The 22,472-nt window shown below is 48.0% G+C and overlaps 1 protein-coding gene across 5 annotated transcripts; it reads left to right on the top strand.

Moving 5' to 3' along the window:
- KIF18B (kinesin family member 18B) lies at positions 1-21,337 on the top strand. 5 transcript variants are annotated; one of them, XM_066263426.1, is made up of 16 exons: positions 10-119; positions 9,741-10,072; positions 10,733-10,890; positions 11,143-11,247; positions 11,440-11,550; positions 11,629-11,826; positions 11,983-12,159; positions 12,810-12,884; positions 13,068-13,168; positions 13,567-13,753; positions 14,085-14,212; positions 17,492-17,697; positions 17,953-18,475; positions 19,410-19,499; positions 19,922-20,034; positions 20,223-21,337. In XM_066263426.1, the coding sequence occupies exons 2-16, from the start codon at positions 9,754-9,756 to the stop codon at positions 20,327-20,329; spliced, it is 2,598 nt and encodes an 865-aa protein (XP_066119523.1). In that variant the 5' UTR covers positions 10-119; positions 9,741-9,753; the 3' UTR covers positions 20,330-21,337. The 5 variants fall into 5 exon arrangements, with proteins under 5 accessions (XP_066119520.1, XP_066119523.1, XP_066119519.1 ...); XM_066263423.1 differs by having other exon boundaries at positions 1-119; positions 9,746-10,072; positions 19,922-21,337; XM_066263422.1 differs by having other exon boundaries at positions 19,922-21,337.
- The last annotated feature ends 1,135 nt before the right edge of the window (positions 21,338-22,472 follow it).

Consider the following 22,472-nt stretch of genomic DNA (forward strand, 5'->3'; position numbering starts at 1 on the left):
GTGGTGAGGGGAGGGTGTGGGGAGGTGCGCGGCGCTCTCTCCTGTGGGCCCGGGTTTCTATCTGCGGCCTAGGGACCTCGTAGCGAACGGCGACACCGGCGGCAGGGAACCGACGAAGGGTAAGCGTTCTTATGGGCTCCCGCACTCAGATCTGGGACGCTCAGCCCCAGCTGCTCTAGGTGGCAGCCCCACCCCGACCTCTTTAGTGAGACACACTAAGGTGCAACGGGAGACCAAACAGGTTCTGCGGGGTCTCCTCGGAATTGGGCACGGGCGGTGCGGGGAAGTAGGGCGCTTCCTTACACACATGCGCGGGAGATCGCGACCCCTCTGAGTGTGTCCGCACGTTTGCACTGGGCTCTGCCCTCTCTGTACATCCGCTCTGTGAAAGGTCCTCCTGCTCCTGTGTGAGGAAGAGTTGGGTCTTCCTGGACACTAGATGTGGAGAACTGGGACCCCTTGCGCATCCTTGTGGAGTAGCTAAGGCCCTTTCCATCTAGGCAGAACTGATTGCAGAACTTAGTAACTGCGCACTCAGTCAATATTTAATTTGATAAAGAAAGGAATGAAAGAATTATCTGCCCTGTTGGGGCACCTCAGTTGGTTGGAACAGGTTCCTGATGCGCCAGGTTGCGGGTTTGAACCCAAGTCAGGGCACATACAAAAATTAACCAGCCAATGAGTGCATGGATAAGTGGAACAACAGTTCGGTGTTTTCCGCGCTCTCTCTCTCTCCCTCTCATCAGTAAATAAAAATATTAAAAAAAAAAAAAAAAGAAGAAGAAGAAGAATATCTGTATGGCAGAAAACCACGATTTCTGCTACTTCTCCTAGGATACCGCCTCTTCACTTTGACATTCTTGCAGGGGTAGTCAATCTTTTTATACCTACCGCCCACTTTTGTATCTCTGTTAGTAGTAAAATTTTCTAACTGCCCACGGTTCCACAGTAATGGTGATTTATAAAGTAGGGAAGTAACTTTATTTTATAAAATTTATAAAGCAGAGTTACAGCAAGTTAAAGCATATAATAATAATTACTTACCAAGTACTTTATGTTGGATTTTCACTAAGTTTGGCAGAATAAATCTTTTTTTTTTTTTTTTAAGATTTTATTTATTCATTTTAGAGAAGGGGGGAGGGGGGAGAGGAGCAGGAAGCATCAACTCCCATATATGCCTTGACTGGGCAAGCCCAGGGTTTCGAACCGGCGACCTCAGCATTTCCAGGTCGACGCTTTATCCACTGCGCCACCACAGGTCAGGCCAGAATAAATCTTTATAAAACAACTTACTATAGTTAAATCTATCTTTTTATTTATTTATACTTTGGTTGCTCTGCTGCCACCCACCATGAAAGCTGGAACGCCCACTAGTGGGCGGTAGGGACCAGGCTGACTACCACTGCGGGAGGTAACTTGGAAAAGATAAAGTCTGGTCTGTGCCATGGGAAACATAAGAGGTTTTACTGAAGACATTAGGTCTTCTGGCATCAGGGGGGAAATGATGTTTGTTTTATTAATCTTAATAATGGCTAACATTTTTGAGCACTTATTATGTTGAATGAACTTAATCCTCACAACAACCCTATAGGATATATCGATACTAATATTATTTACATTTTAGAGATTGGGAAACAGAGAAGTGGATTCTAGCTTAGAGGAAAAGGTCTACACAATTTTTCTGAACCTGACCAGGCAATGGCGCAGTGGATATAGAGTGTCGGACTGGGATGCGGCAGACCCAGGTTCCAGACCCCAAGGTCGCCAATTTGAGCGCGGGCTCATCTGGTTTGAGCAAAGCTCACCTGCTTGGACCCAAGGTCGCTGGCTCGAGCAAGGGGTTACTTGGTCTGCTGAAGGCCCGTGGTCAAGGCACATATGAGAAAGCAATCAATGAACAACTAAGGTGTTGCAACGAAAAACTGATGGTTGATGCTTCTCATCTCTCTCTGTTCCTGCCTATCTGACTCTCTGTCTGTCTCTGTAAAAAAAAAAAAAAAAAAAAAAAAAAAAAAAATTCTGAATGAGCTCCTCAGTGTTACACTGCTTTCTCCAATCTTGTCTCTATTCTACTTCCTCCTCCCTCACCACATCCTATGCTTCAACTGCTAATGCATCCAGTTCTTCTCTGCCAAATTTTATTATTGAATTACCTCACCCTCCAATATTCTAAGGTGTCTTAATTTGTTGGTGTTTATAGTATCCAACCCAGCTCCATTTATACTCTTTTTTTAAAAGAATATAAGGAGCGAGGTTTTTATAAAAAAAATTGTCTCTATCTGGCCACAGAGCAAATCTAAAGTTATCAGAGTTCATACTGTATTCTCTTTCCACAAGCAATTAAGTTAAAAATACAAAATAAAAAATTTTAAACTCATATTTTATGGGGTTTTTTTTTTTTTTTTTTGCATTTTTCTGAAGCTGGAAACGGGGAGAGACAGTCAGACTCCCGCATGCGCCCGACCGGGATCCACCCGGCACGCCCACCAGGGGGCGATGCTCTGCCCATCCTGGGCGTCGCCATGTTGCGACCAGAGCCACTCTAGCACCTGAGGCAGAGGCCACAGAGCCATCCCCAGCGCCCGGGCCATCTTTGCTCCAATGGAGCCTTGGCTGCGGGAGGGGAAGAGAGAGACAGAGAGGAAGGCGCGGCAGAGGGGTGGAGAAGCAAATGGGCGCTGGAATCGAACCCGGGTCCTCTGCACGCTAGGCCGACGCTCTACCGCTGAGCCAACCGGCCAGGGCCTATGTTTTTTTAAAGGCCTATTTAACTTGCCTGACTGGCAGTGAATAGAGCATTGACCTAGGACACTGAGGTCTCAGGTTCGAAACCCCAAGGTTGCCAGGTTGAGCTCAAAAGTCGCAGGCTTGAGCAAGGGGTCAATAGCTCAGCTTGACATTCCCCCACCCCCAACCCCCGTTAAGGCACATAACAAGCATTGAACAATTAAAGTGACACAACTACAAGTTGATGCTTCTCATCTCCCTCCCTCCCTGTCTGTCTCTCTATCTCTAAAAAAAACCCAAAAACCACACAACTCAGTTAAATAGGATAGCATAATTGTAATTAAAAGATAATTAGCATGGAACAGTGATAATGCTATTTATAAAATTTGTGGGATATAGTTAAAGCATGTCAAAGGTAATTTATATTCTTAAGTGCTTATACTTGAACTTTTAAATTTTTTTTTAATGTTTATTGACTTGAGAGAGAGAGAGAGAGAGAGAGAGATAGGAACATCTATCTGTTCCTGTATGTGCCCTGACCAGGGATCTGACCAGTAACCTCTGTGCTTTGGAGTGATGCTCTAACCAACTGAGCTATCTGTCCAAAGCCTTGAAAATTTTTTTAAAAAGCTGAAAGTTAGGCAAATATGCACCTTTAGTAAAATAGAATAGCTCTCTAGCAATGAAGGAAAGAAATTAAAAGATAGACTCAGTGGAACACTCTCTTTTTTTTTTTTGTATATTTCTGAAGTGAGAAGCAGAAGTGGGGGCGGGGGGGGGGAGGCAGACTTCCGCATGCGCCCGACTGGGATCCACCTGGCATGCCCACCAGGGGGCAATGCTCTGCCCCTCTGGGGTGCTGCTCCACTTCAACTGGAGCCATTCTAGCGCCTGAGGCGGAGGCCATGGAGCCATCTTCAGCACCCAGGCCGGCCAACTTTTTTTTTTTTTTTTTCCTCTAATGGAGCCTTGTTTGAGGGAGGGGAAGAGAGAGACAGAGAGAAAGGAGAGGAGGAAGGGTAGAAAAGCAGATGGGCGCTTCTCCTGTGTGCCCTGGCCGGGAACTGAACCCAGGACTTGCACAAGCTGTGCCGATGCTCTACCGCTGAGCCAACTGGCCAGGGCCAGTGGAACACTCTTTTCAACAATACTTTTGAACAATTTTCTAGGAAAAACAAACTAATAAAAAATAAATTAAAAACTAACCAAAACTGATTTAAGAAGTTCTGGGCCCTGGCCAGGCAGCTCAGAGGATAAAGTGTCATCCTGGCAAACCTAGGTTACAGGGTCCATCCCAGGTCAGGGCACAAATGAGAAGCACCTAAGTGGAACAATGAATTGATGCGCCTCTCTCTCTCTCTCTCTCTCTCTTGCTCTCTTTATTCCTTTCTCTTTCCCTTCTTCTCTCTCTCAAATCAGTGGGGAAAAGATTCTTTTAAGTTCTGGATATTTTGAACAGACCTATGGCCATTGAGGAAATTGAATTTACATAGTTTAAAATATTTATATACTGTCACACCCATAAAAAAAAACCACCAAAAGCCACCAGAAATTTATAAGCAATTGGAAGTAATTATTCTAATCTTAAAGAAATTCGCCCTAAAAAAAAAAAACCTTTTTCTTTTACAAATATAATTGTAAAAGTAGTAAATAAAATATTAATAATCAGAAGCCAGCAATGTATATTAAAAAATACATTATGGCCAAATTGGGTTTATCCCAGGAATATGAGAATGGTTTAACATTAGAAAATCTACTAATACAATTTACAGTATTACAGATTAAAGGAGAAAACATATTCCATTAGGCACAGAAATAGAATTCAATAAAATTCAATACCCATCTATGATTTTTTTTAAATTTAATAAACTAGAAATAGATGTAAATTTTCTTTAACCAACAAAACGTTGGTTTTATAAGGAGCATTTCATATAAAATCAGCAAAAAGACAAGATTGCTCACTGTTACTGCCTCTATTCAATATTGTACCGGAGGTTCTGGCCATAACTATAAGACAAGAGAAATAAATAAAAATAAAATTAGGATTAAGCAAAACTGTCATCAGTTACAGCCTTACGATTGTTTATTAAAAAGAACACAGTTCTTTTCTCTGCACAACAAACTGTAGACAGAACCAGTGGCCTTTGGAGGTTGCCCTGTAGGCAGTAGGGTGAGAGAGATAGGAGCTGCAAAAGCACAGGTACAGGGCAGAATTGACTACTAGGAAGAGTAATGCCTCTGCTGACAGTCGGAACAAGGTCAAGTTCTGGCCTTGCTACTTCCCATCCATGTGACACATTCCTCCCTGAGCCTCAGTTTTCTTTGTAGAGTTGTGGTGTAACTACAGAATGCAATTGTGAAAGTTAAGTGACACCATTTGTCAGACACTGAGCATAGGGCCTGATACAGAGTAAGCACTCAATAAATGTTAGCTATAATAGTGATTACTTTTAAACTTTTGTATTCAGACTCTGCTCTTCTCTAGCCTTTATTCATCCATGGGACAAATACGTATTATACAGCCTTTACTGCTGCTGGATGGCAGGGTGGGGTGAGGTGCCTGGGTATCTAGGATGCCCAGATTGTATCAGAAGAGGGTCCTGCTCTCTTGGAGCTTGCGGACAAGAAACATAAGTGTGTGAGAGTTGTGAAGGAGCCATGAAGGGGACTACAGCCATCCCTGTAAAAATAGAACATCCAAGGGTTAGGCGCCACCTGCCTTCCCAGCTCCAAGTGTCTGCAGGTGGATCCCCTCAAGTCCTCAGAAATTCTTCTCCAGGGGCTTCTGAGGAGGTTGGTGTTGTTCCGCCTGTCTCTCTGAGGGTGGGCAGAGGAAGCCATCCTGAAAACAATTGAATCTTGGCTTCCCAGCCCCGGCTCAGCAGTGAACTTGCCTCTGGGTTTTAATGAGCGGCCCTGGGTTAGAAAGAGGACGTGACTGTGGCTGGCTCAGAACCCTGAAGATCTTATTAAAGAATCATCTCCATCGTACTTTGGGCTGAAATGCTCTTTCCAACTGAGGATCAAAGCAAACTTGACAAACGTTGTCTCATTAATCTCCCCATCCCCTTGGGGTGGGAGCAGATCTGTAGCTGTTCTCTCTGGCTCTCAAAGGGGGGGAAGCTGGTGCATCGATGTGGTGTGGCAGAAAGACCTCCCAGCAGTCAGATGCAGAGCAGATACCAGGACCCAGGCTTCCTAGATACAGCCATGCCAAGTGTCACCCCCACCCCATGCCCCCAGTGCTGTTTCAGGATGAAGAAAAACATCTCATTAAGCAAACAGTCTGCCTCACTGGCCCTCAGGAAGCAGAGAGGAGAGAACTGTAAAGGTTATACGCACTCTGCTGCCAGTGCCCTTTTTAATTTCCTGCTTAGAATGTTAGGCTGCTCTGTGGCTCCTTGGCTGAAACCCTCGGCTGAAACCTCAGCCAATGTTAATCCAGACGGTAGAGCCAAGCAGCCTCTGCCTTCACCCCACAACCTGGGGATGGGAATGCAAGAATGGGAGACAGAAACTCTTTCTGAGTGTTGAAAATTAGGTACAGTCCATATTTCTGAAAATATTTGCAGAATACATTATGCTAGTTACATGAAAGAGATTATAATTATATTTTAAAAACATAAGGAACTATTACAACAATGTGATCATGAAAGCATAATATATATATAATATCATTCATTGTAAGGCAGTATATGGGTTCTGCAGTCAGACTTCCTGGATAAGAACCATGGCTTCATCACTAGTATTGGGATCTTGGGCAAGTTGCTTAACCCTCTCTGTGTCAGTTTTCTCGTTGAAAAATAAGTATAATAACAGTATCTGTCTTGTGGGATTGTAATGGAAATGAAAGGAGATAGTACTCATAAGGTGCTTAAAACAATCCTTCATGTAATAGGTAAGCAGTTGCAGTCCAATTACTAGAACAAAAAAAAAATTGTACATGTGTAAAGAGATTATTATTGGTTGATATTGTGTTTTGTGTAAGGAAAAATTAAGAAATTCGGAGGTAGGGGACAGGAGTTTCAAATCAGCTCAATTCTGCCTCACTCCCAAAGGAAAAAACGTGAGTTGTTTGCTGGAGTATTAGGTAGAAATTCCACTTTTCTTTGTTGAATGATCTTGGTCCTGTCCGCGGGACATAGTTTTTCCTCGGAAGCACTCATCTGTTCATATCCCCCAGGAACAGCCTCTGTTCCTTACACCTATTAATATATCCCTAAAGTTGGGTTGAACTTTTCCAAGTTATCTGCTACTCCTACATTCCAAAAATTCTATCTCTACCTTTGGTAGGCTGGCTTGAAGGAGAAATGAAAAAAAGCAGGGAGAGAGGTCTGAGGGGAATACAAAAGGGAATAAGCAAATAAGTGTTTGGAATTATTGCCCGGTCAACATTAGGAAATCTGTCCATGTCACCCTCTGCATTAACAAATTAAAGGAGATGATCTTCATCTCAGTCAGTGCCAAAAATCTATCTGATAAAATTTAACACCCATTCCTAATGGGCAGTGAAAGGTGGGGAACTAAATATAGTAGAGCTAAAAATAGAAAGTAACTGTCATTATTAGCAAACTATACCATCATTTAATTGAAAAACCTAAGAGAATCAATGACTGTCTATTAGAACTAATCAGGGAGTTCAGTAATGTAGCCAGATACAAGATCTGCATACAGAAATCAGTTGTTTTCCTATATTCTGGCAAAAGTGAATTAGAAAATGCAATTTTAAAAAGAACCTATTCACAATGTAATAAAGACTACAATAACTATAGTAATAAGGCTATCAAGAAATGCACAGACTCAAGTAAAGAAAACTATAAAATTTTACTGAGAATTATGAAGTTGTGAATAATGAAAAGAGATACTATGTTCCTAGATGGGAAAACTTGATATTATAAAAATGCCAATTCTTCTCATATTAATTTATAAATTCAAAGTACTCCCAATTAAACTCTTAGCAGGATATTTCATAGAATTCTGTGAGCTGATTATAAAATTATATGCTAGACAAGATGCCCAAGAATAGGCAAGAAAAAGAACAATGAGGTAAGATATTATAGAGCCATGGTAATTACAATAGTAAGTTGCTGGAAAAGGAATAGACACATCAGCAGAACTGAATAGAGTGCCTAAACCAAATTCCTATTTATAGGAGAATTTAGTTGTGTTAAATATGGCATTTGAAATCAGTGGAGAAGGAACACACTATTTATTTATTTGTTTTTATTTATTTTTTTACAGAGACAGAAAGTCAGAGAGAGGGATAGACAGGGATGGAGAGAGATGAGAAGCATCAATCATCAGTTTTTCGTTGCAATACCTTAGTTGTTCATTGATTGCTTTCTCATATGTGCCTTGACTGCGGGCCTTCAGCAGACTGAGTAACCCCTTGCTGAAGCCAGCAACCTTGGGTCTAAGCTGGTGAGCTTTGCTCAAACCAGATGAGCCCATGCTCAAGCTGGTGACCTCGGGGTCTCGAACCTGGGTCTGCCGCATCCCAGTCCGACGCTCTATCCACTGCGCCACCGCCTGGTCAGGCCACTATTTAATAAATGATCTTGAGATAATTGCTTACCATTTGGAAAGAAATTTAGAAACCTCACACCATCAACAAAAAATAAATTCCATCTGTTTAATGACCTAAGTTTTAAAAAGAAAGAGTATTAGACAGAAATATAATAAAAATGTTTATTACCTTAGGGAAGGAATATCTTCTTTAATATGACATAAAAACCATTAAAGAAAAATTCCCATATATGACCGCTTAAAACTTAAAATCTTCAGTGTGGTTAGGGTAGGATTTTTTTCTAAGAATGCATGGTTGGTTTGATACCAGGAATAATATCAAATATGATAATTTACCACATCAACAAAATAAAGAAGAAACACACATCGGGAGATGCTGAAAGAGCATTAGGTATAATCTTAGACCTTCCTAAATAACAACTCTAAGTAAAATAAGAATATAAGAATAGGAGTGGTTACTAGTATGAAAATGACTATACCTCCAAAACTAATTTCTAAATAGTGAAGCACTAGAACCATTTCCTTTAAAATCAAGAACAAAACAGGGAAGTCCATTGTCATCATCATTATTCAACGTTGTTGAAGTTCTAGGGATTGCAAGAGACAAGAAATAAAATATTTAGCATAAAAATAGAGAAAAGTAAAAAATTATTTTCTTTTCTGATATATAATTGCATACTCAGAAAACCCAATAAGCTCTAATAAAAAAAACCAATTGGAATTAATAGGAGAGTTTGAGGGTAGTAGTTATAAGGCAAATATATAAAAATCAATTTTGTTTCTCCATACTAGCAATTACCACCTGGAAATGGAAATGGGGGAAGGTGTTCCATTCATAACAGTGATTAAATCCATATAGTACTTGGGAATTATATCAAAAGGGCAATTACAGACCCTATCTGAAGAGAGAGAAAACTATAAAATCTTATTGAGGGATATAAAAAATACCTGAACAAATAGAAAGGCAATAGCCATGTTTTTGCATGAAAAGGTTTAATATAAAATAAATATGTAAATGAATACAATTCCAATTATAATTCCAATAAGGTTTTGTGGGGGGTTGGCTTGGGCATGGAATTGATAAAATTTTCTTAAAGTCACAGAAAACAATAAATGTCTGAAAATAACCAAGAAAATCATGAAAAAGAAAGGCTAGTTGTGGTGGTCTTGCTTTACTGGATAAAAAGCAGGCTGTAAAGGAATGGAACGGAAACAGTTTAGTGCTAGCGCAAGAGTAGACAGATTAGTGGAACATTACAGAAAGCCCAGTAATAAGCCTCTGGAAAAAAATATAGTCATTTGGATATGACAAACGTGGTATTTCAAGTGAGAAAGATATTTATTAATAATTGGTGCTGGCACCAATATTCTTATTCTCTTGAGGAATAAAACAGGGTGGGGGTGGGAGGAGGCCTTGAATGCTGGGCTGAAGGGGCCAACTGGGCAGGCTTGGGGTCGGATTGGTCCTCATCTCCACTGTGTCTCAGCTCAGGTGTTGCCATGGTGATGACGGTGGATGACAGCACCGTCAGGGTTGTGGTTCGGGTGCGACCCCCCACCCCACGGGAGCTGGAGAGCCAGCGGCGGCCTGTGATTCAGGTGGTGGACAAGCAGGTGCTGGTGTTCGACCCTGAAGAGCCCGATGGGGGCTACCTAGGCCTGAAATGGGGCAGCATCCATGACGGCTCCAGGAAGAAGGGTAAAGACCTGACGTTTGTCTTTGATCGGGTCTTTGGTGAGGCGGCCACCCAACAGGACGTGTTCCAGCACACCACCCACAAAATCCTGGACAGCTTCCTCCAGGGCTACAACTGCTCAGGTGAGAATCTGGGCAGTGATGACAAAGAGCCCTGGTTAGTAGCCACATTGCTACCCTGCTTCCTTCTCAGGGTTTTATGTGTCTTCTGACAGGTGCCCATCTGCCCCTCAGCTGGGCGCTTGTTCAGGAGGGATATGGCCCTTGCATTCTATGTGGGTCCCCCATTCATTCTTTTCCTATGTGTGACAAACCTTCTTGGGCCCTTGGATTTAGTGGCAGATCAGACAGGCATGGTTCCTGTCCTGTTGATACTTATAGGGGGGAGAAAACACTAATCAAAACCATACCCATAATTGTGTGATTATAAGTCGAGATAAGTGATTTGAGGGAAAGAGCCATGGGCCTTCAAGAAGGAAACTACCTAGACTGGAGAAGGCATTCCTGAGGAAGGGAGATGCGCCCCCCCTCCCCACCACCATGGAGACCCCTTTGCTCTCGAATTGCAGACCTATAGAAAAGCTAGGACATAGTGTGGAGAACTCAGGCTGCCGTGCAAACGTGGGGGAGTGAGCAGGGAGAAGCAGTGGGGCTGCGCAGACGGAAGGCAAAGGAAGGGACTTGGGGGGAGAAGGGTGAACTGGGTGGAAATGCACAGGGGGAGCCACTGAGAAGGTGGGTCTGGCCCTGCCACCAACCTACTCCCCACTCTGCCCGCTGCAGTGTTTGCCTATGGGGCCACTGGGGCCGGGAAGACACACACCATGCTGGGGAGAGAGGGAGACCCTGGCATCATGTACCTGACCACTATGGAACTGTACAGGCGGCTGGAGGCCCTGCAAGAGGAGAAGCAATTCGAGGTGCTCATCAGCTACCAGGAGGTAAGGCTGTCCCCTCCCTGGGACTAGTGGCCCCATCCCTCATTCTCACAACCACATAAAGAGAGAGAGAGTAGAGTGGAGTAATTAGTGGGGGAGTGGGTGGTAGGAAATGGGCAGATAGGGGCCCACTGAAAGCCCAGCGGGTGGAAACAGCTCAGAGAGAGACTGTATGTGAACTGAAGCTGCTCTTGTCACTTAATATCATCATTTCACAAAGTACCTCAGGTCTCTCCCATGCTTCCTTCTCCTCAGGTGTACAATGAGCAGATCCATGACCTTCTGGAACCCAAGGGACCGCTTGCCATCCGTGAGGACCCCGACAAGGGGGTGGTGGTACAAGGACTTTCCTTTCACCAGGTGTGAGATTGGGCTGGGGTGGCACGAGCAGTCACGTTGGTCCTCCAGGGTTCCCTTACCAGGCAATTTAGGGATGTCCCGTATCCCATGGCGGTGCTGGGTTCTGGTGACATGGGTTCTGAAGAGCAGTGCTCCTGGTAGGGGGAATCCTGGTAAGGAAAACCACAGCTCCCTTCCTGGTCATCTCTGTAGCCAGCCACAGCTGAGCAGCTGCTGGAAATGCTGACCAGGGGGAACCGTAACCGCACGCAGCACCCCACTGACGCCAACGCTACTTCCTCCCGCTCCCATGCCATCTTCCAGGTAAGAGGGGTGTGGGTCGGAGCCGGGAGACAAGGCTCTTGTTGCTCAGCATCCCCTCATCCCTGCCCTCTGCCCCAGATCTTCGTGAAGCAGCAGGACCGGGTTCCAGGTCTGACCCAGGCTCTTCGGGTGGCCAAGATGAGCCTGATTGACCTGGCTGGCTCGGAGCGGGCATCGAGCACCCAGGCTAGAGGGGAGCGACTCCGGGAGGGTGCCAACATCAACCGCTCTCTGCTGGCCCTCATCAATGTCCTCAATGCACTGGCCGATGCAAAGGTAAAACTGCACAGACCCAGGGCCCCCCACAGGACAGCCGCTGAGTGCCTGAAGCCAAGGGGCCCTCCCTTCAGCCCTGGGCCGGAGACTGCCAGGTCCCAGCCTAGGTCCATCTAGTCCAGCCACCTCACCTCAGGCCCGCTCACTGTCCCCCAGGGTCGCAAGTCTCATGTGCCCTACCGGGACAGCAAACTGACCCGTCTGCTCAAGGACTCCATTGGGGGCAACTGCCGCACGGTGATGATTGCTGCCATCAGCCCCTCTGGCCTGACGTACGAGGACACTTACAACACCCTGAAGTATGCCAACAGGGCCAAGGAGATCAAACTTTCGGTGTGTGCCAGCCTGGTGTGTGGGAGCCCTCAGGCTGGGAGGAGGAAGGAACAGGACCCACAGGCTTCCTCTGGGTCTGGAGCAAGGATTCCCACAAGGCAAAGGGAAGACATTCCCTAGCCCCTGTTTTCAGGGAAACTGGTGGAAGTGACACAGTCCCTGTCCCTGGGAAGATTCCAATTGGAAGAGAGGCAAGATGGTTTCCAACTTGGAAAAAAAGTAGAATGCATACAGCACTGGATGACAGAATTGTTTCAAGAGGGAGGCAGCAGGAGGCGGTGGCTGCATACTGGTCAGTGATCTTCAGCAGCAAAACAACATAAACAGCAGCACATAACACAGATAAGAGCAGAGTCACTCAGGTCTCCCCCACCTCCTCCAAGGAGCCCTGGCTCCCTTGGAGCTGCTGCTGAAAAACCCTGGCCTGGTGAGAGTGTATCAGTCAGGCAGTCAAGGGGCTTGGGTTCAAAGGCAACTTCTGTGCCTCTGCCGTGGTCTCGGGCAAACCACTGACCTCCCCAGGTCTGTTTCCCCAGTCGTGAGTGTGAGTCATGGAACATTAGTGAAGTGCCTAGCACAATACCTGGCCTTTTAAAGTGGTTGCTACTTTGAATGAATGAACAGATCTCTCCCCTGTGTCCTCCTCTCAGCTGAAGAGCAATGTGGTCAGCCTGGACAGTCACATCAGCCAGTATGCCACCATCTGCCAGCAGCTCCAGGCTGAGGTGAGGAGCCCACCTGGGGAGCGTGGCTAGAGAGCAGGGTACCCTGTCTTTGTTGGGGGGGGGCAGGAGAGCAAGGATACTAGGTCATGGGGGGGGGTGGCCAGGCCTCTATGCCTGGGGTTGGGGCAGCCCCAGCTCCAGTGCTCACCTGGGGTTCTGAAGGACTGGCTGTTTTGGTTCTAGGTGGCCACCCTGAAGGAGAAGCTTCGAGTATATGAGGCAGGTGCCCAGGCCCCACAACAGGACCTCGCACAGCCCCCCAAATCAAGCCCTCTGCAACAGTCGTGAGTTCTGTGACCCATACCTGCCCCGTCCTTCTGCTTGGCAGGGAAAGCCCCCTTCTCCAACAAGGGCTAGGACGCCTTGCTTCTGTTTTGACGCCTAGGGTTAGGGATTCCCACCCAGTGCCTAGCACACTGATTGGCATCTAGAATGCTGTGTCAACTGAGTAAAATGATACCCCAGCCCATACAAGCTACTTCTACTATTTAAAAGAAGATAAAGTTAAGAGATGAGTGTCATTGTTTCCTAAACCAGAAAACTTCTGACTCCTTTTCTCCCTTCAGCTACTGCCCACTTGTTACCCAAGCATCCATCCTCTGGATCCTGTACCAACTTCCTCTCCCTGCTTTCCCCACCTGCCTCTGCTTCCCACCCCTAAAACCTCACATTTCTCCCTTAGCCTTTCCAGCTCCTCCCCACCGTCCCGCCTTCCCAGCCAGCCCTCCACCCCAGAGCTCCACCCAGGATCTGCAGTCCTTCCAGAGGACAGCCTGGGCGCCGAGGCCCAGGTGGAGAGGGGCATGGAAGGGAACTCTTCAGCCCAGGAGCAGCCCCCAGAGGAAAAGGACAAAGACCCGGCTGAGGAGGTAGGACGTAGAGCTGGTAGAATATGTTAGAAGAAATGCCCTTCCCAGCTCAGAGAGTCCCTTCAGTCCCAGGTTCTCTACCTGGATGTCACATCTTAGTCTCGAGGAGGCTTTCAGATCCAGTGCAGGAAGGAGAGCTATTCTGTCAGATCCTGTGTGTCTGAAAATGACGAGTGTGTGTTACCAGCAGGGGACCAGGGAGGGTAGATGGAGACTGTCCCTACAAGGACCTGGCCATTCAGGAGCTGTCATCCCCATTCTTGAAGGAGAGAGATTTTAGAAGTTGCTTAAATAGGGAGGGCCCTCTACCTGTGACTTCCTTCCTCTTTAGGTTCCAATCCAGGTGCCAGAACTGAGCCTCCGACAGTCACTGCCAGAGTGCCCTGACCTGACCTTGGAGCCCGCGCGAGTCATGGACCGCATCTCGCCACAAAACCTGGAAAGGGACCATTCTAAGCAGTAGGTGTCTTACTCTTCTCTGGGGTCCAAGGAGGGAGGTGATGGCTTCCAGCCTCCCGGGATGGGAGTCATAAAAACTGTGGTTCTGCTTTAGTTAAGAATCAAGTCTATTTCACCATTGTCTATTACCTGTTTTGTTTTGTTTTGGGGGGTTTTTGTTTTGTTTTTTTACAGAGACAGAGAGAGAGTCAGAGAGAGGGATAGATAGGGACAGACAGACAGGAATGGAGAGAAATGAGAAGCATCAATCATCAGTATCTCGTTGGGACACCTTAGTTGTTCATTGATTGCTTTCTCATATGTGCCTTGACCGTGGGCCTTCAGCAGACCAAGTAACCCCTTGCTCGAGCCAGCGACCTTGGATCCAAGCTGGTGAGCTTTGCTCAAACCAGATGAGCCCACACTCAAATTGGCGACCTCAGGGTCTCAAACCTGGGTCCTCCGCATCCCAATCCGATGCGCTATCCACTGCGCCACCTGTTTTTAACAAGTTGATATTATCACCTACTCTATTTTTTCACCATCTTTATTTATTCCTCCACATAGCTGGCAACCCAACAAAAGGGAAGCAAAACACCAAATTCCACCAAATTAGGGCAGGGCCACCTGGGCTAGTTAGTGCTTTGCTTTCCAGTCCGTGGGCCAAGCTGCCCGTTCTCAGCCAGGAGGGTGCAGCCAGGAGAAGTCAGGTGGCAGGCCGAGGAAGGGACAGCCTTCCTGAGTCAGGTGTTTACCGTGTGTCTTCATCAACAGATTGACTGTAGATGTTTCTTCTCAGAAGTAAATACAAATCACCGCCCAGTGAAATCAAAGCCAGAGGGAAATAGATTTTGGAACATCCTTCTGTGCTTAATAGAGAGGTGCTGCTATTATTTTTTTCCCTTGGCCCCCAGAACATAAATCTCCTGCCACTTAGCTCTGCTGCTGCCAACCCCACTCCACCCTCCCCAGCATGCTTCACACTAGGCAGTGTATTTAAAGCTTCCGGACAGAAGGGCCTGTTTAATTTTATTTCTTGTTGGGGAGTGTCTGCTCCCAACTCAGCAAAAATGCGGCAGCCTGAATAATCAGCAGCTTATTATCTGTCTCCCGCCGCGACTCCCCGGGGCCCAGCGGTGGCGGAGATGCACTGGCAGGATGTCTCCTTGGAGCTAGGGAACAGCGACGGGCTCCCCCTTATATCTCAGGGTCTCTCCACCTGGTGTGCCCCGTCGTGAGGAGAGAGGACACCAGGGTTCTCGTTTCTGCTCTACTTCTGTTTTTGTGGCCTCTGACAAGTTGTTACAGCCTTGATTTGGAGATCGTAGTCCTTATTCTCCTTACTTCTTTGCACTGAAGTCCTAATAAAATGTGACAGAAGACCCCAAGTATCAGGGGTTGCAGAACATTCTAGATCATCTCCATACTTGAAAACAGCTTAACAACCAGATAATCGAAATAATTTCTCTTTGGCTTTAGACTTTAGAATCTGAGACCACCAGGGCACTGAGTCAATCTTAGATTTTCCAGTTCAGTGGTTTTCATAATTTTTTTTTGCTGCCAATTCCTTTCTTCAAATTAAATCTTATGCTGAACTCTAATATGGAGAATAGATAAGGCAGAGCTGCTCCATTTAAAATGTCCTCGGATGGGTTTATTTAAACCTAATTGAAAACCCCTGATATAGACCAAGTCTCCATGTGTCAGGTGGGGTGCTGAGGCACGTGCCTGGGGCCACACAGCTACCGCAAGAGGAATGGGGCCAGACCCGGTCATTGACATCCAGACCAGTACAGTACATTCCTCCCTAAACACCCACTTTCCTTCGTGCTCTAATCTTTGTGTGTGTGTGTGTGTGACAGAGACAGAGTCAGAGAGAGACAGATAAGAACAGACAAACGAGAAGGGAGAGAGATGAGAAGCGTCAGTTCTTCGTTGCGGCTCCTTAGTTGTTCATTGATTGCTTTCTCATATGTGCCTTGACCGGGGGGGACTCCAGCAGAGCAAGTGACCCCTTGCTCAAGCCAGCAACCTTGGGCTCAAGCTAGTGAGCCTTGCTCAAACCAAATGAGCCCGTGCTCAAGCTGGCGACCTCAGGGTCTCGAACCCGGGTCCTCCACATCCCAGTTCGACACTCTATCCACTGTGCCACCGCCTGGTCAGGCCGTGCTCTAATCTTTATATGTGTGACTCAGGTGGATATGGAATGAGTTTCTGTTGTGTCCTTTTTAGTTTATATCCTACCTTTCAAAAAGGCCTGGAGGCTGCTTTAGAAAATGAGCTTGGGTCCCTTGAGTACACACGGAGGGTAGAGGAGGGGGCAGGGGGCTCAGAAGTGTCTGGGCAGGTAGTAGATTATGCTACCTGAGGATAAATTATTGGCCATGAATAATCCTCAACTGAGATAATTGTGTTTTTTCTTTTATCGTAGGTGTGCCTGACAGAAAGGAAATTTGCTTTATTAGAATCTAAATTTACAACATCAATAATCACATTACCCTCATAATTCCCCTTAATAGCCCCTCAGTGCATGTGAAGTATGCACTGATTCACACATTCTCTTCCAGGATCCCGACATTAAATAGAAAGTGCAGACTGAAGGCCTTTTTGAGGGTCCTCTCAGAACCAAGATCACTCAGCCTATCTTATTTAATCTCCTCTTATTCTAACAAGGTAGATGGCATTGTTTCTACTATACAGAAAAACAATAGTTAGCTAATGTTACAGAGCTCACTATGTGCCATGTACTCTCTGAACATTCTCTGTATAAAATAACTCATTTCATCTTCCCAACAACCCGATGAGGTAGGTGCACTTGTAATCCCCATTTAAAGGCTATGGAGACTGAGGCTAAGCTGCGATCCAAGCTCAACCTTTGGGAAGTGTCAGAACAGGGCTTTGAGCTGGCAGGCTGGCGGTCTGACATGAGCCTGGCTCTTCACTGCTACCTTTCATTGTCCCTGCGGTGAATGAACTTACTCAAGGTCACAGCACTGATAGGTGGCAGCACTGAGAGGAAACGCAGACCTGCTGAGTCCAAGACCACTTAGAGCCTTTCCCTACTTCCCAGGTCATTGTCTGTGCCGGGTGGCATGTTCAGTGGGCCGAGCCTCCCATCATTACCTGTAACCATCTCTGCCAACCTTGGTCATCAGCAAAGGAGCTACGGCAGGGATGATGGAGAAGCCAGCCCACGTGTGTTCCTCACCACACCTGGAGCAACTGGGCCAGGTGCATGGCAGAGAGGACTCTGGCCAGCCGGGTCTGAGTAGGACAAGGAAACCCTTCTCTCTGTTCCAGGTTGGCGCTGAAGGTGCTGTGCCTGGCCCGGCGGCAGTACTCCCTACTCCAAGCTGCCAACCTCTTGACCCCCGACATGATCGCAGAGTTTGAGACCCTGCAGCAGCTGGTGCAAGAGGGAAAAACTGGGCCTGGAGCAGAGGCCGCAGGAACTCCTGAACTGGCCACGGGAGAGCCTCTGGCTCAGGAGCTGTGTTCAGAGTCAAGTGAGTCTCGCCTCTGCTCTGCCTCTACCTGTTGGTGCCATCTCCAAAGCCCAGCTGGTGCCGAGGAGTATCTGGGGCTTCAGATGGTAGAACGGGACCCCTGGGATCATGGGGCACACAGAGAGGTCCCAGAAGTCATGACAGAACTGAGGAGTTAGGACTCCTGCATGTCTCCTGTGTCTCTCTCCCCAAATTCTAGAAATTTTCCTTCTGTTTATTCCCTGATCTCCTCTCGGTTCTCTCCTCCTTGCCTAGAGTCTCCAGGATACTCTGGCCCTGTGACCCGGACCATGGCAAGACAAATGAGTGGCCTCATGCACAGTCTAGAGGTCCCACCTGGGCCTGACTACACCTCAGCCCAGGCGTCTCTGCAACCCGTGGAGAAGAAGAAAAGGAGAAGACTGAGGCCCTCAAAGCAAGACAATCCCCCAGGCCCGAAGCCGGGGACCAAGCGACAGCGCCAGTCCTTCCTGCCCTACCTAAGAAGGGGGTCCCTGCCTGAAGCTCAGCCTTCATCTGGACCCAGCACCCCCAAAGAGGGAAGGGTCTGCTCCCCCTGCCACTCCCCTCACTTCTGCCCAGCCACAGTCATCAAAAGTCGCGTGCCTCTGGGCTCTTCTGCTCTGCAGAACTGCTCCACCCCCCTGGCCCTGCCTGCTCAGGGCCTCAACACCACCTTTGACCTCTCCGAGGAGCCCCCATCAAAGCTGGTTTTCCATGAATGCACTGGCTGGGAAAATGTTCCCCATAACAGGCTGGACCAGTCCTTCATCCCCAGGTGGGTATCCCTTCCTGCCTTCCTCTCAATGCTCCCAGCAGGGAGTTCGGGGGTCAACACGGGGCAGTGGCGCTGCCCTGATGAGTGGAAGGCAGCCCAGCACTTAGAGCCCAGATGTTTGCTGTCTCTGCCCCTTTGGTCTGACCAGGTTGCTCCCCAGGCCCAGGAGGGCAGAACATACAGTTCTGTGGAGGCATTGCTACTCTCAGGGGCCTTGCGTTGGCTGTCTGCTTCAAAGCCACCAGCTACAAATGGGACCCCCACTTGGGGAGGGTCAGCAGGGAGCAGGAATTCAGAAGGCAGCCCAGCCCTCTCTGTTCCTTGGCATCACCTGGGTCCTTGGCCCTGATTTGAGTTCTGTGTCCCGCTGAGAAAAACCTCTATCTGCCCCTGCTGCCTCCAGACTTTACCCTCTAATCTCACATCTGGAACCAGAAAAGAAATCCTCAGAAAACTTTATTCAGCGTTTTGCAGTGAGAAGATGAAGCTCTCTCCCCACCTTCCACCCACATGTCAGGGGAGGGGAACAGCAACCAGCTCAGGACAGTCCAAGGCCAAGAAGGAGAGGCAGGCTGACCTGGACTTGTGAGGCCAAGGGCGGCAGGCTGCCCTCCGCACCCCCGCCTCGCCCACAGCCCGAACCACCTCAGTAACCAGCTCCACAGTGGGCAGGTGGAAGGGTGAAATTGTTTGAACTCCAGTTCCCTGGAAGCACCAGAAACTGACACCTGGATGTTCTCCCAGAACAGGCCTGTCACTCAGCTGTCAGCCCAGGCCGAGTGAGGCAGGAGAGGAGTCCACCTCTTGGTAGGAAGAAACCTCAGAGGTCATCTTGTCCAACCTCCCCACCTTCCAACCTGCGGCTGGAGGGAGGAGGTGCTGGCACGCTTTTCCGGTTCCCTCCTGACCTGCCTCCCCTTTCTCCCTCCCCCAGTGGACCTGTGCCCCTGTTCACCATGAAGGGACCCAAGCCCGCGTCTTCCTTCCCTGAGACCTCAGCCCGCAAGAAGAGGCGTGTTGTGAGGTGAGGTTGGGGAAGTGTGGGGGGAGAGAAACTTTCATCAGGGCCGCAGATGCCTGGGCCGACTGCTGGGCCCCATGTGTCTCTGGACCCCGGGAGCCAGTAGCAGCAGTCCTGCAGGCAGGACCAGCATCTGGTCTGACAGGCTGCACTGGCCCTTGCTATTTATTACAAGGGTAATGCTGGAGATGAAGGATGTCTCCCTTCTTTGCTTAAGGCCCCTCTTTATGAGGAGATCTTCAGTGTTCACTGGTTAATCCAGGGAATGGGCTACCCATTTCCTCACCTCTACTTCCCTCACAAACCCCCCCCCCACACACACACACACACACACACACCCCTCCCAATCTCAGATATGGCCTTGGAAGCTCTTGTTGCTCGAGGCTTGGTGTCTAGGTCCTCCCACCCACCCGTACCTGTTGTAGCCCAGGGGCACGGCCTTCCTTCAGTTCCTCGGTCTCCCATCGCAGCCGCATCGCCCGCCTCCCCAGCAGCACCTTGAAGAGGCCAGCTGAGTTCCTTGTAACCCCAGGGATGGGTCACTGCGACAGATGAAAACAGGACATAGGAAGGAACAAGATGGGCTAAGACTCAAGAGCCTGGGGGTCCTTCCAAGCATCTCAGGAGCCCTGATGAGAGAGATGGGATGTGGACTATGGGAAGGAGGAGAGTGGGACAGAGCTCGCTTTCCTCCTTCCCTGCCTCCCCCATCCGACTGACCTGCAGAGTTCCTCTCCAGTCCCCACCGTCCTGGCAACTTGAGGAGCAGGAGGGAACCGGTGAGGGTTAGGGGAGTGCTGTCAGCGAGGCACTGCGTCTCCAAGGTGTCCTGACCATAGTCCCCTCTTGTGTTCTGGAGCAGCCTGCAGGGGGCGCCCTGACTCCCTTCCTCAGCTTGGAGCAATGAATGCCAGCACCCTCTTCCTTTATTCACACTCCTCTTCCAGACATTCATTCTCCTGCTCACCCTCTGTATTAAGCTTGTTACAGTCAGCTTCTCAGCATGTATATGTACATTTGTGAGTGTTAATGCGTTGCTATTTTAAAGGGTGCTGCCATGTTCCCCCCTACTTCATAACACCCTCCTTGCAGGCAGGTAGCTGGGGGGCCTTGTTCCCCACCCCCAGTCTGACACAGGCCCTGCACAATGATGGCAGTGGGGAGGAGGGGGGCAGCCTGGCGGGGAGCAACAGCTTTGCTCTTCCTGGGTTTTGAGCAGAAGCCATAGTCCATGATGATGGTGCCTTGATTTCCAAATGAAGATACCTTAATTGGTTTTACCCTATTGTAAACAAGCTACACAGTGTAAAAAGAAGTGTAAAGAAGAAAGGGAAATTCAGCCTTAATACTGCCACCTAGATAGACAAGCTGTGACTGCTTGGGTTTATATCCTCTGATCCTTGATTTCTGCATATATACATGTATGTCCATGTAGATACAGATATTTTTATTACGATGATTAATAAACTTTCTCCTTGGCATGTCTTTGTACAACCAGGTAGGATGGTAATACACCTTCCTTTGCCTTCACACTCTTTAAGACCTCAAGAAACTTCTGAGTATAGAAAAATTTCCCTCTGCCTCGTCCTGCAGCATCAAATCTGCTTCGGACCAGGTGGAGGAGCAGTTACACCTGGAGGCATGGTCTGTCCTATAGTGCGGGTGCAGGTTGCCAGGGGGCCTGCGGTCAGTTCAGTCCAAGAGAGCATCTTACCTCCAGGCTAAACCCCAGCAGGCTTGAACCCAGGGCAACCTTCCTCCCACTTGCCCCCAAAAGCCCCACTCCAACCCCGTTGGTAGATTTCCTTCTTACTCATTTGGATTGTGACAGTTCAACACAAGTTTACCTCTGTGTCTCCAGGAAGACGTGGCTGTCTGAATTAATAGTAACTCTGTAAACAAACTTACAGAGAGTCTGTATTTAACTCATGTCTGAAAACAAACATGTTAAAGGTATTTAACATATTGTGAGTGGTGTGTAGATAATGCTGCTAATTTCAAATGAGTCCTCGCTGTTCTGGGGGCCTCTCCCTGCTCAGTTCTGACTCCTCTTTGGAGGAGTGAAGAGGACACAACGCGGAGTTCTGAGTTCCTACCAGCTGCAGGCGTCTTCACAAAACTTCATGGTCTTACAAGGTCTCATAAAGACACAGACTTGGAAAGTTGAATAAAAACATGCCCAGAGTTAGCAAGTAGCAGTGTCAGGATTCAAACCAAGGTCTGGTCCTTTGCATAGCACCAAGCTGCTTCCCCTTAGAAGTGAACAGACATTTCTTTCCACATGCCTGGGGTTTCCTCCTCTGCAATTAGTCTTAATGAGTTTTTCCCCCCTGTGTACCATGATTCCCACAGAAGCAGTCACAGCTTCACGTCTGTAGCCCCCAGCGGCCTGGCATGGTATCGTGACCTTAGGAGGCCTTGCTGAGTGCTGGTTGGATTCAAATTGAATAACTTTCCATTTCCTGGGGCCCTCACATATATTATCTCATTTGATCATCACCCTCACCCCTGCAAAGGCAGAGGCAGCAGGGACGGGGCAAGGGGGCTGGCAACTAGGGCCACGAGGGCAAGCTACGCACAAAAGCCTTGTAGGAGGCGGGACTCGCTTAGGCCCGGGGCAGCTTATGCAAGTGGAAGAGGTCACTCAAGATGAGGCTGTTCTGCAGATGGCCATTCACTCAGCAAACATTTGTGGCTCCATGGTGCAAAATGTGCTCTTGGGTGACCCATTGAATGTACAAAAACGCTGCTGATGGGGTTAAGCACATGTGGCTCCTGGCCTCAATCGCAGGAGGTCGGGCTGAGAGTGCCTGCTCACTCGCCAGAAGGCAGTCTGGCTGGTCCCAGTTCACTGAAAGCTGGCAGGGACCGAGGAGGGCAGTGGGCTGACAGCCAGCTCCCCACAACCTCCGACCTCCGTGGGCAGGAACTGGAGTCTAAGATAAGATTGCTCTTACATAAAGAGTCATCCACAAG

This window comes from Saccopteryx bilineata, chromosome 2, assembly GCF_036850765.1.
Source record: "Saccopteryx bilineata isolate mSacBil1 chromosome 2, mSacBil1_pri_phased_curated, whole genome shotgun sequence".
Taxonomy (NCBI): Eukaryota; Metazoa; Chordata; class Mammalia; order Chiroptera; family Emballonuridae; genus Saccopteryx; species Saccopteryx bilineata.